At 34.1% G+C, this 13445-nt stretch overlaps 2 protein-coding genes across 4 annotated transcripts; both read left to right on the forward strand.

The window, feature by feature from the left end:
* Positions 1-1175: 1175 nt before the first annotated feature.
* LOC111473609 (cytochrome B5-like) lies at positions 1176-4305 on the forward strand. Of its 3 annotated transcripts, none has more exons than XR_002715731.1 (5): positions 1176-1298; positions 1475-1566; positions 3499-3565; positions 3721-4058; positions 4126-4305. XR_002715731.1 is itself a non-coding variant. In XM_023119066.1 (5 exons), exons 2-4 carry the CDS (start codon positions 1480-1482, stop codon positions 3981-3983), a joined length of 417 nt encoding a protein of 138 aa, XP_022974834.1. In that variant the 5' UTR covers positions 1176-1298; positions 1475-1479; the 3' UTR covers positions 3984-4015; positions 4083-4303. The 3 variants fall into 3 exon arrangements, 2 of the variants coding, with proteins under 2 accessions (XP_022974834.1, XP_022974835.1); XM_023119066.1 differs by having other exon boundaries at positions 3721-4015; positions 4083-4303; XM_023119067.1 differs by having other exon boundaries at positions 3721-4003; positions 4071-4303.
* A 7488-nt stretch (positions 4306-11793) lies between these two features.
* LOC111473610 (auxin-responsive protein SAUR32-like) lies at positions 11794-12314 on the forward strand. The gene has a single exon (XM_023119068.1). It carries the CDS (start codon positions 11885-11887, stop codon positions 12203-12205), a length of 321 nt encoding a protein of 106 aa, XP_022974836.1. The 5' UTR covers positions 11794-11884; the 3' UTR covers positions 12206-12314.
* The last annotated feature ends 1131 nt before the right edge of the window (positions 12315-13445 follow it).

The following is a 13445-nucleotide window of genomic DNA, read 5'->3' on the forward strand; positions in this document are numbered from 1 at the left end:
TCCAACAAGTAGTTGGTCAATCGTCATATTTTTTTTTTTTTTTTTTGTGCTAGGTTTTGTTGTAGGGTACTCATAGTGTTCGACATTTGAACAACAATGGCTACCCATTGTGGACAAACCAACCAGAGCTTCAGTATTTTTAAAGTAAGATTAGGTGTGAAAAGTTGGTTATAAAATCGTTCAAACTGTTTAATAAATGTTGTGATTTAAACTTTGACCTATCAAACTGTGTTGTCGGGAGGTGGAGGATGGATGATCTAATTTTGGAGGTAAGAGCAAGAAATTGAGATAAAAAATGTGGGTTATGAATGAATTGGTAATGAATACTATATAAGTACTCTTATCGTAGTATGCTTGACCTTAACTCATGTTTACCGGTGTTAAATGTTTTTCCAATGTATCTGTGGGTTATTGTGTGCCAGTGTACAAAATAGTCCTATTAACCTTGATGCCTCCAAAAAGTTAAAACTAGTAGAAAATAGTCGAGCATATAAGACCCAAATTGAATCATTTAAAACCCGACTTAGAGCCGTCAGAAAATATATTCTCTAACTAGCTCTAAACCACCCTAATGATGAAAAATAGCAATTGTTGTAATTGAATAAGTCTAGGAACCTTCCTTTCATAACCGAGTCTAAATTCCCATTTTCTCAACCTAACATAGGTCAGCAAACTAACCTCTAATAAAAATTTTGCTTCAAAGCTTAGAAGATCTTACTCTTTCCCAGCGTTATCCAAAATGATTGGGCGGAAAGTGTTTGTAGGTGGCTTTTTAAGTCCGCCGTCAATCCCAGGGTTCAACCCTGGATAGGCTGTGGAAACTACCAAGCTGGAGTGCGGTAGGGCAGAGGGAATTTCAGGTGGAGCGGTGAAATGCGTAAAGATCGGAAAGAACACCAACAACGAAAGCACTATGCTGGGTTGACACTGAGAGACGAAAGTTGTTTGAAAAAAAAAATGTCAGCATTAATTATATTTAATACAGTAAAATAATGCAAATATTCAGTCAATTGGTAGGCATCACCTTAATCAATGTCACGTGGAATACAACAATTAAGCCATACATCACGTTTTAATCAAGAATCACGTGGACGAAATTAAAGAAAATATTGGGGTTTCCTGGGCAAAAAGCTACAAAAGCAGGGACTAAAATGAAATTCTCGCAACAAATTCATTGGGCGTCTTTTAGCTCCACCAAGCCGGCCAGATAAAGGCCTTTTAAAATGGCTGGTTGTCATTACCGGAAGAAATCGTGCTGATTTGGGTCTTTTCTCCATTTTCCCTTCTACGCTTAATCCGTAAGAAACTCATCTTCTTCCTCATTGCTTCTGTGTTTGAATCGTCTGGTTCTCTAATTTAATCGATTGCTTCAGTGTGGATTGAGCTTAACTTTTGTTTGCATTTCAGCTTAAATTTCTCTAATTTAATCGATTGCTTCAGTGTGGATTGAGCTTAACTTTTGTTTGCATTTCAGCTTAAATGGATTCGGATCCTAAGGTTTTTGTCTTCGACGAAGTGGCTAAACACAATCACCAGCGGGATTGTTGGCTTATAATCTCTGGAAAGGTCTGATATCATTATCTCTCTTCATTTTTAATCTCCATATCGATATTTTGTTTGCTCTGAACTCAATCGTAACTGCTACTGGAACTCTAGACTTATATAACAGTAGATACAGGGATGGGTGATTAAGAAACTGATGATTGTGTATTCTATTATGATTATTGTTCTTTGATATCTCGGCAAGTTACTGGGCGAGCATCTGGATGATTGTGTATTCTATTATGATTATTGTTCTTTGATATCTCGGCAAGTTACTGGGCGAGCATCTGTCTTACCGTTGACTCTATGACATTTGATTACCAAGAAAACTCAGTAGAGGTTTAACATCCTAGGGAGATGAGCAATATGAGTTTTGAACTTATTACTAGTAGATATTGTCTGTTTTAGCCCGTTATGTATTGCCATCAGCCTCATAGTTTTAGAACGTGTCTACTAGAGAGAGGTTTCCACACCCTTATAAGGATGCTTCGTTCTCCTCTCCAACTGAGGTGAGATCTCACAATCCACCTCCCTTGAGGGCCTAGTGTCCTCACTGGCATACCGCCTGGTGTGTAGCTCTAATACCATTTGTAATATCCCAAGCCCACCGTTAGCCGATATTGTTTGTTTTAGCCCGTTACGTATCATCGTCTGCCTCACAATTTTAGAATGCGTCTACTAGGGAGAGGTTTTCTCACCCTTACAAGAAACACCTTGTTTCCCTCTTCAACCGAGGTGGGATCTCACAATTCACCTCCCTTTAGGGTCAACAAGAAACACCTTGTTTCCCTCTTCAACCGAGGTGGGATCTCACAATTCACCTCCCTTTAGGGTCAGTGTCCTCGCTGGGACACCACCCAGTGTCTGACTCTGATACTATTTGTACATCTCAAGCCTACCGCTAGCAGATCGCTGGGACACCACCCAGTGTCTGACTCTGATACTATTTGTACATCTCAAGCCTACCGCTAGCAGATGTTGTCCTTTTTGAGCTTTCTCTTTCAGACTTCCCTTCAAGGTTTTTAAAACGCGTTTGTTGGGGAGAGGTTTCCACACTCTTATAAAAAATGTTTCGTTGTTCTTCCCAACTGATCTGGGATCTCACAAGAAGGGTGAGAGACAGGACGTAATGATCTTTGTAGAGTACTTCAACTAGGGGTAAATTGTTTATGGTAGATGGTGAGAGACAGGACGTAATGATCTTTGTAGAGTACTTCAACTAGGGGTAAATTGTTTATGGTAGATAGGAAACTGAATGCACAGAAAAGTCTGCTGCAACTCTAGATTTCTATTAGTTAGGACTATGGAGACTGATATCCTTTATTTCTGGAGCAACTGATATAGATATTGTACTCAAACAGACAGGAACTTATTCCTCTAAGCTCCTATTGCGTGGAAGCAGAATTTAAGGCCTAGAAAGGCTTAGGCTTAGTAGAAGTAATACTTTGAGGAATATATATCTGAACTTTGATTAACAGATGCTTTGCTCACCCTCAGAATTCCTTATATCGGTTATTGGAATCCTTATTTTATGTTAAAAATCTTTGGAGCTCTCATTTATGATTCTAAGTTTTAAATTTTAAGCATGGAACGTGAGGATGTTTAGTGGGATACATTGTCTCATTTATGATTCTAAGTTTTAAATTTTAAGCATGGAACGTGAGGATGTTTAGTGGGATACATTGTAAGCCAAGTTAGAGCTCTTCCTATGTAACTCTTGGGATTAGATCTAACAACCTTGTTAGAGAATGAGATTTCTAGATCTAAATTATCCAAAAACGATAATAAATCAATTTAAGATAAGAAATCAACTTAAGAGAAAGTTTTGGAACAGATTATCAAGAAACTTGTTTCTAAACTCGTGATTCAAATCACTCCATAAGATAACTTCCCTATTCCTTGTCATTGTGTTTCTCTGCTCTGCCACGAAGTAATTATTGTGCATTCCGATTTTAGGTATATGATGTGACCTCTTTTCTGGAAGAACATCCTGGAGGCGATGAAGTGTTATTATTAGCTGCTGGTATGTTTTAGCTCATATCTCGATTGGTTGTTTCCTGGAGGCGATGAAGTGTTATTATTAGCTGCTGGTATGTTTTAGCTCATATCTCGATTGGTTGTTAAAAATGATTACACCAAGTTATGAATGATTGGAAAAACACTGTTGAGTTTATGCAGAGAAAGATGCAACAGATGATTTTGAAAATGTGGGTCACAGTCTATCTGCAATAGAGCAAATGGAAAAGTATTACATTGGCAATGTTGACATGTCTACGGTTCCAAAGCCGATCGATTATCGACTAGCTGCATCCCAATCGGTAAAAGCAACGACGTCATCGGCTGAATCTTCAGGATCCTTGCTAACACTACTGCAAATTCTGGTTCCCCTGCTGATTATGGGCGTTGCATTTTATCTGCAATTCTATGGAAAAAAGCAGTAATCATTAGCTTCCTACCAAAGATGCCACGAGATTTTCAATTACTCACTTTATGTTGAAGACATTGATATTACGTAGGTTTCTCTAAAGATGCCACGAGATTTTCAATTACTCACTTTATGTTGAAGACATTGATATTACGTAGGTTTCTCTGCCATTGCCCTCTTGCTAATTTCTGAGTAGATAATTTAAAAACAGTTCATTTGTGTCTTGTTCATTCATTATCCTGTTTTCCTTTGTCTTTTGTTCTACAATATTCAACTTTCTGTGCTTGATTTAACACCCATCGACTCACCAGATATATGAAGTTGAATGAAGATCAATTTATGGGTTGTGTCCAAAATGAGTTCTTTCTTGCTTACCAGCGAGGTAATTACGGTAACAGCTCAAGTTCACCATTAGCATATATTGTCTTTTTTGGACTTTTCATTTCGGGCTTTCTCTCAAGGTTTTTAAAACGTGTCTACTAGGGAGAGATTTCCTTCAAATAGTTCACACCTAGTTCAGTCGAGAACTTCCACGTCTTTTTTTTTTTTTTTTTTTTTGTAGCTTTGGAGATTTTTTTTATGCTACTCTAGGATTGAAAAAACATCACTTGATGCCACCATCAAACATACTCGAAAACTATTTTGCCTTCTTTTCCATCTAGCATTATCACGAAAGGAGCTCTAGCGCTCTATCTCGTTCATTCCTCTCTCATTTACCTAACAAGCTTTACTGACCATAACACAAAACAATCAAGCCCGGATTCCCCGAGGTGGAATCAAAGAAAAGCTCCCTGGCTCACGCTACATTAGACCCCTAGATTATGAAGAAGGCACCCATTGAAGCTCTTTGCTCAATCTCTCACGTTGCTATGTACCAAAATCATATGTCACGGTTTAATGTCACAAGACGAAGCCAAAACGAGGGCATTTCTAAGAAGGCTTCCTAAAGGACTTACTAGGCTGGCCATTACTACCTATGATCGTGCGTGCGGTGTGCTCGCTGATTGTAAAACCTTTTCCAAGAAAGAAAGTCCAAGAAAAGCGAAGGCAGAATGTCAATACCTGTGTAGCCAACGCTTGGTTTTCGTTGTTGAGAGCTTGAAAGCGGGAAGCCAGAGTGTTGTAATTAGCAAGTAAAACGCTGTAGTCTCGCTTGTTCTGAAACCATATTGAAACCTAGCGTGGATGCAACCCCAGCTGCGAGGCCAGCTGCAACTTCTTTGTGGGCTCAAGCCTTGGCTCTCACTCGAAAATTCATTCAAGTGACTTGATCTGTTCTTCGCGCAACCTTGTTCTGTCCATGCTCTTCTTTCTCATGGATGCCAGAGGAGAATATTGGTTGTCGTTGTCGTCGTCGTCTAGCATGCTGCTTAAGATCCCGAAACCAGGTGGGGTATGGGAGTGAATGATTTAATCCAAGACTTGTGGGGTCCTTGAGAGACCCGAATTTCATTCTTGGCGGGGGGATACCCATTATTTTCTTTATTGTTTCGGATAATTTTATTATCCTATGTATAGGATAAATTGTATATATGAAAATAAAAATACTCAATAAGTAGCTTATTCATTCACTTATCACTTAATATATACGTAAAACGTGTCTATAATAAGCATCACTATGTAATCACTTAAAATCTCAACCCGAGATCATTCAATCATTAGATTCCTATGACTCTTCCCAACGATTGATCCTCGAAGGTAAGCTTCATCGAGCACCTCAATCATTTAAGGTCTAGCTCTTTGTGAGCCTATCTCAGTAAAAAGAATCTTAAGATTGAAGAATTCCAACAACGGTTCCTTTGCTGTCGATTTAATCATGATAAGTTGAGGCGTTATATCGTCCATCATCCTACACTGAAATTTATATGACATTTCAACTCTTGTCTTGTCAGACAATATATAATTAGATAATTTTTTTTTGGCTATTTTCAATTATGATATTTTAATATTAATATTTTGATTTTGATTTAATGTTTAAATTGGCCTCAATATTATTAATTTTATGATTAAAAATATTTGGTTCTAGATTTTGTAATTAATTGAGAAATAAAGAAAGAATATTGGGAGATTAGGTTGGGGCACCAAAAGTTTTTGGGAATAATAAAAAATAATTAATAAATTAAGAACCAATCAGATGAGTTGGCTAAGGACAAGTATCCCTTACCTGTCACAAGTATCCCTAAATATATATATATATTAAAAATAATTAGAGATAGTCGTAGACTACCCTTATCGTCCCACGTCCCCAATCAGGGACCCAAAATGAATCCCCGATTTGGTCCCATATCTAGTCAAATTGAGAATCCCTCGCCTCGACTTGCTCCCAAATCGTGCCTTCTTCAAAAATTATATCATGATATCTCATGCATGACATATTATGATGTCTGACAGACATAAACATGATCCTACTTTAAACAATTTCATCTATTCTAACTCATAGGTACTTCAACACCAAGTCTATATACAATTTCAAGCTCAACTTGGTACCCTGATATTCTAACTCATAGGTACTTCAACACCAAGTCTATATACAATTTCAAGCTCAACTTGGTACCCTGAGTTTATTATGGTGGATCATTCCTAAGTCCAGCTTAACCGAAATTCAGGTTCTTATATGATATTTCATTCATTTAGAAAACCGAGCTTATAGAGTCAACCTAACTTAATTATCCTACCATTAGTTCTAATTTCATTCATTTAGAAAACCGAGCTTATAGAGTCAACCTAACTTAATTATCCTACCATTAGTTCTAAACCGTGTTAAATTTTATTAATTTTCGAGAAATAGTTTATTTAAGAAAAATGTTTTTTGTTTTGTTTTCACTAAAGTCCAATATTGATTAAATAAATAAAGATTATGGATTTATTTTACGAGCTATTTTAGTAGGCATGAACATGGCTAAGCTTGAGTGGTCAAACTTTAGTGCCTACAAGATTTTTAAAATATATATTTTATTATTATCTGATTTGGGTATCATTCAATTCAATTATTGTCAATTATTTCTCATATCTAATTATTCATCTTATAATAATAATAATTTGTAATTATAAAGTGTATGACGGAGCTCGGATTGAAAATTCTCATTTAAATGGAGAATAAAGAAGAGAGTATAATTGAATCGAGAAAGAAATTATGTTTTTCGTCTCCCGCTCACTATATATAAAAAATATATTGAAAAAATAAAAAGTTGAAGAATACGATTAATTTTAAACAAAATACAATATATATAAAAAATATATTGAAAAAATAAAAAGTTGAAGAATACGATTAATTTTAAACAAAATACAACGTTGAAAAGTACTTTTCAATGTATATAATTTAAGAAAACTTTAATGTCGGGATATTAATTAGGATGAGCGTTTTTATAATGTAATATTAAGTTAGTTAGGTCTATATTTATTAGCATTTTAGATTAATATTATTCGAATCTTGAACAAGTAGTTGACGTGAGATTGAGATCTTGCTGAATGAAGTAGGTAGGTAGTACGATTGGACGTTGACTACTGTTTCAACTTAACCTCAATGACCGTTATAGATTTAAGAAAGAAACTTGTTCTTAGATCGTTACCGTTCCCTTTACTCTTAAAAGCTAGTGTTTGCTCGATATGAACACGTTTTAAAATTAAGTTATGATGTGTATAACCTTGGTGACAAAATAAAAAAATATATATTAATTTCAAAAATATTTGTGAGGGATAATTTCTATTTATATTTTAACATTTTAATAAATTCAATAATATAATCTTTATTTATTTATTTATTTATATATATATATATTCTCAATAGAGACTCTCGCAGTTTAAATGAACGATTCTACATGTAATTAATTTAGTTTGATATTAACTTAACATCAAAGGGCATAGAACTGAGTTGAACGATTCTACATGTAATTAATTTAGTTTGATATTAACTTAACATCAAAGGGCATAGAACTGAGTGTCACATTAACGCTAATTTTTTCTTAACCTAGATGAAGAAATTCAAAGTCGGATAATATATATATTTAAATCGATAAAAATAGAAAAAACTTAACCTAGATGAAGAAATTCAAAGTCGGATAATATATATATTTAAATCGATAAAAATAGAAAAAATGATAATAAATAAAGAAAGGGTTAGGGTTGACCCTCTGACCAGAAAGACATTAAAAAAGAATGAGAAAGAGCTGGGCGTTTGTTCGGTCATCTCCTCGAACCCCTCAAACCGTTTACATAGAATCAATTCTTTTGAGTTTTTCTTAATCATTCGGTTTTTAGAATTATTCGTATTTGAATGTAGTCTCGATTCATTCAAGTACTTATATTTTACTCACGAATCATTTTATCATTCTGTTCGACCGAGAATCGAATTTGTGTTGAAGTGAATAGTGAGAATTAGATGGTGGGGTTAAAGTCCAACCTTGCCTTTCCACTCCCTCTTCTTATAACCCTTCCAAACACAACCCTTTCTCACAATTATCCATTTCTCTCTCTATCTCTCTCTTTCCCCTTGAAGAGAGAGAGAAATGGATAATTAGGGTTTTGAAGATAAAAAAAAAAAATGGAGCTTTAACTTTTAATTTTTTTTTTTTCTTTTGAGGGGAATGTTGTCTGGCTCGAATACACTTCTTTTGATCCATATTTTAATTCATTCTCGGTTTCTCGAACGTTAATTTTGTTTCGTTTTAGTGTTGTCGGACCAGGCTTCATTCCCCCCAATGGCTTCTCTCAGTGTTAGCTGTTCGAGTTTTTTTTTTTACCCATCAAACAAGGTTAAATTTCTCCTCTTTTTCCTTTTTGGGGTTGTGGGTTATGCTTATAATCTAATGTTCTCACTGTTAAATCACCAAGTTTTGATTTTTTTAAACAGTAATTTTACATTAATGATGGAGTTATTTGAGTATTCTTCTTGTTTATTAGTTTATTGTTGTAATTGAGGTATGATGGTGTTTTTGTTGCCAGTCCATAGGCCCTTTATCTATAATCATTGCACAGATTCTTCTCATCATGCCTTTCAGTATCTCATCTCTCTTTCTCCTTCTCCCATTTTCTCCCTTCACTTTCGTTCTTCGTTCTCTACTTCGATTTTTTTACAGTATATCGCTAACAAATATAGTTTTCTTTTGGGCTTCCCTTCAAAATTTTTAAAACAAGTTTATTAAGAAGAAATTTTTACACCTTCCTTTGAAGTTCAACGTCTTTGCTGGCACTTGTTCTCCTCTCCAATCAATGTGAAATATAATTTGTTTTTGTTCTTTGAAGAAGCATTTGTTTTTTATACATTACAGTCGAGAACAAGAATCCCATTTGAAAAAGAATTGAAATATTTCATATTTGTGTAAGTAAATGCATACTTTTTGACTCCTTTGGAAATTGTACTTTTTTAGGCATTGTAATATCCCACAAGCACATACAAAGCCTTATTTGATTCATTTGATATGTTTTTGTTTTATTTTAGGTTGTAATGTGTGTGGTAAGAGACAAAGATTTGTCATTCTGTGTCTGTGTTTTGTGTTTTTTTTTTTTTTTTTTTTTTTTTTTTTTTTTTTTTTTTTTTTTTTTTTTTTTTTTTTTTTTTTTTTTTTTTTTTTGTTCTCTTTGGATTTTGAAAGCGATGAGAGCTCATTGATGAGGAACACTTTTTCGTCATTACATAAATGAGGTCAAGAACGATATTATATTTTCCGTCTCTCCCTACTAAATATTCAAATATTTTTAATATACATAAATGCTTTTTAATGTTTTTTTAATGGTAAAAAACTATTGTAATATTAAAATTTAAATTTTTAAACCTTAGGTCGGTAGAACATTAGGTTGAAGAATACATTTTATGATACGCTCAAACCCTTTCTACAATTTTTTAGTTTTCGAGAGGCATTTAAACTTAGCATGTGATCTATTAGTTTATGCAAATTAGCTGAACCAATTTTCGTAATAGAATTCTAAATTATGATTGTGAAATCTTGGTATGTTATGTCAGCCACACTATTCTAGCATTTGCACTCTATGTTTATAAAAAATTGTTAAGCAACATATATTATTCAGGAAAGTTTTGTTAGGAAAGAATGGAGGTATGATCTATATATACGAATATGTCATGATTTAAAATTATGGGAGCTTTGTGCATTTTGTATGTCATATGCATTGAAGTATTTTCTGATTATGATTAGTACAGACGTGTACACTACAATATTATGTACACTATGATATTGTTCGCATTTGTTTCCTTTTGCGATTTTTCGGCAGTGTGAGTGTACGCTCGTTGAAGGCCAGGTTTAGAGGGTATGTACACGAGTTCACCTGCAATAGAAGAATGAGTGATTTGTTCCCTTATGAATCATGGCCTTACCACTCGGTCCCCAATGGGCAGCGGGGGATTCAATATAGCAACTCACATTCGGTTGCACTGTGCATTCCCGCTGGACACATGTTAGCTGTAGGAAGTATGGTTTCAAAAGTGACTTCATTTTGCCAATTCAGTCTCGACTCCTCACTTTACGCGAAGGGAATGCATGGGAGGTCCATGTGTGTATGAGTTGCAAAGAAGTACTACACATCCAAACTGATTGGAAAGTGAGTATCAAGGTCATAATGACTATGAAATGATAGGTTCTAACATGATTACATGTAATTGCATTTCCTAACTCAAATAGTGGGACTACTTACTGAGTATTTTTAAATACTCCAGCCACGTGTTACTTTATTTATTATAGGTAAAGGTAAGACACCCTGTACAAATAATGACGTTGCTGGGAAGACCATGGAATTAAAACTACGATAGTAGCGTTTATGTTTAAAATGTAGCCCTTAGAGTAAATAGGGCATTTTCATTATTTAGAACTTTTTGTTATTTTGTTTCTGTTATTTCATTGATGGTTACTATTATATGAACTTTTACGCGTATATTAAGCATATAGTAATAACTTTATTATTAAATGAAAAAAATGGATAGATGAATTGGTAATATATATATATATATATATTTTATATATATTTAAATAGGATAGGCAGTGGAACAAAATAAATTTGGAAAGTTAGACTGGACCGTTAGCTGGTCCAACTATCCTGTCTGAAACGAACCAATCAGCCCAAATGGTCCAAACTTATGAGTTATGGGCTCCCAACTCTCAAACCCTCCAGGTTCGATTGGGTTCGATACAATTCAACCTAACTCAATCTTCTTTTAACAAGAAAAAAAATATTTGTAACTTATATTATAGTATATTAGTGATGCATTATGACTTTTAAATATTTGATATTTGAATTTTATGAAATTTTAATTAATAATATAATAAATACAAAAGATTTTAAAAACCCAAAAATCCATTAGTAATTTAATAATGAATTAGTGTCTTTTTTTTAAAAAAAAAAAAATTAATTTGGAAAAAAAAAACTTCAGATTTTTGGGTTTACATAGGAGAGGAGAGGATGGGAGAGTTAACGGTTACAGGAAGACATGTTGATGTTGAGGAGCCTCTTTGTCTGGTATCAACTATTGGCTAATCGACTTGTCGTTTTGTCTTCTGCCCTTCATTAAACGACACCTGATTGTCATGTCGGCTCTTTCACTTCTATGGGCCCCACCATTAATCCACGTTGTCTTCCTACACCCCACACACGTGTCTTTTCACTTGTTATTTTGGTATACGACGTCGTATTAAAAAAAAAATAAAAGGTGAAAATTATAATTCAATGGATTAAAAACAAATACTAATTTAATACGAAAGGACAAGAATATATATATATATATATATATATATATTTTAAAGTATTATTGAGATAAATGTGAAGGGAAAGAAATGGATGGCTTTTATTTAATTCACTCCCCATAACCCTAATTTTCAACCCGACGTCGTTTTCAACTGAATCCTTGGCCTTTTCCTCTCCGAACAAATTCAAAATCCCCCCCTACCTAGCCATTTAATTTCTGATTCAAGAATGGGCGGCGGAGAGAGAGGAGGAGGCCGGCAACCCTCCCCCCCCGCCGTGCCGAGAGGGTGTTTGGCGGTGAAGGTGGGGCAGAGAGGAGAAAAGCAGCAGAGATTTGTGGTGCCGGTGATGTACTTCAACCACCCGCGGTTCATGCAACTGCTGAAAGAGGCGGAGGAGGAGTACGGATTTGATCAGAAGGGGACTATCACCATTCCTTGCCACGTGGAGGAGTTTAGACACGTGCAGTGCATGATTGACCGGGAAAACTCCTTTCACCGCCGTCATCACAACCACCACCACCTCGGTTGCTTTCGGGTTTCATTCTAAATTCCACACTTTTATTTCTTAAATTATTATTATTATTATTATTTTTTGTTTGTAAACTATTCTCTTAAGTAATACATATATCTTAGCAATGCAATTTCGTTAATATTTAGTTTTTGACAAATTGATATTTATTATTCATAATTTTCGTAAATTAAAAGTGTAATTTACATTAAAAAAAAAATCAGTAATTCCAATTTCCTCTTATTTTAGGGGGGGAAAAATCTAATTTTTATATATAAAAAAATACATTAAGAAGTAAAATTATAATAAAAATCCAAAAAGCTGAAGATTTTATTCAAGAAAATCTCTGTCCAAAAACCAAGTGGAGCTTTAACATCAATTGATTGAACTGTTGGCCCATTTGACATGAAGCCCAGCCCACAACCAAGTTTCTTCCATTTTTCATTTTTCTTTATTTTCAAGAAAATTATATCCTAAAAAACAATTAAACTAATTCAAAAAGGAAAATGAAATTCATGAAAAAAAAAATTAAATACAAATTTTTTTCCCTTAATTTACAAATAATTTTTAGGAAAAAATTAGAACCGTCCCGAATAGGGTAAACAATCCCTATTTAATTGGGTATAGAAGAAGTGTCGAAAGATTTATCTCGTTAACTAATTGAGGTCGGTGATGGAAATTATATTCCGGGTGGTTTAGTTAAGAAACTAAAAATTAAAATTAAAAAAAAAAAAAAAAACAATTGTTGTTGGAGTAGCTTGCAAGGAAGTCAAAAGAAAAGAACAAGGGAATGATTCAAAAATGGTTGGTTGTTGTGCATGGAATGGCATGTGTATTTTACCTGTCAATTGCATGCTTTAAGCCCAAGCATTTCAACTTTACATTAATATCTACCATTCACAAACCTAAGTCAAACATATTTTTTTTTAATAATTATTACTATAAACTATACCATATCGCTATTATTATATCATCATCGACACCTAATTCTTTCCATTTACTATTATATAAAAGTTTTATGTACTCACTCCAAAATAATATGTATATATAAACGTGAAATTTGTGACATCGAGTAAAGAAGAGATATACGAATGGACTAATACCATATCTGAATGAATAGATCCTGATGATAGGATGATTAAGAAAAATTTAAAAGAATTGAAAGTCACTCCTCATATTAATAAGGTGCACCTTCTTTTTCAATACCTTAATCACATGTTAATTAGAGACTCTTTTGAATGTATGTGAGTGAAGACAAAATATACTGAAAAGACTCGTG

This window comes from Cucurbita maxima, unplaced genomic scaffold, assembly GCF_002738345.1.
Source record: "Cucurbita maxima cultivar Rimu unplaced genomic scaffold, Cmax_1.0 Cma_Scf00134, whole genome shotgun sequence".
NCBI lineage: Eukaryota > Viridiplantae > Streptophyta > Magnoliopsida > Cucurbitales > Cucurbitaceae > Cucurbita > Cucurbita maxima.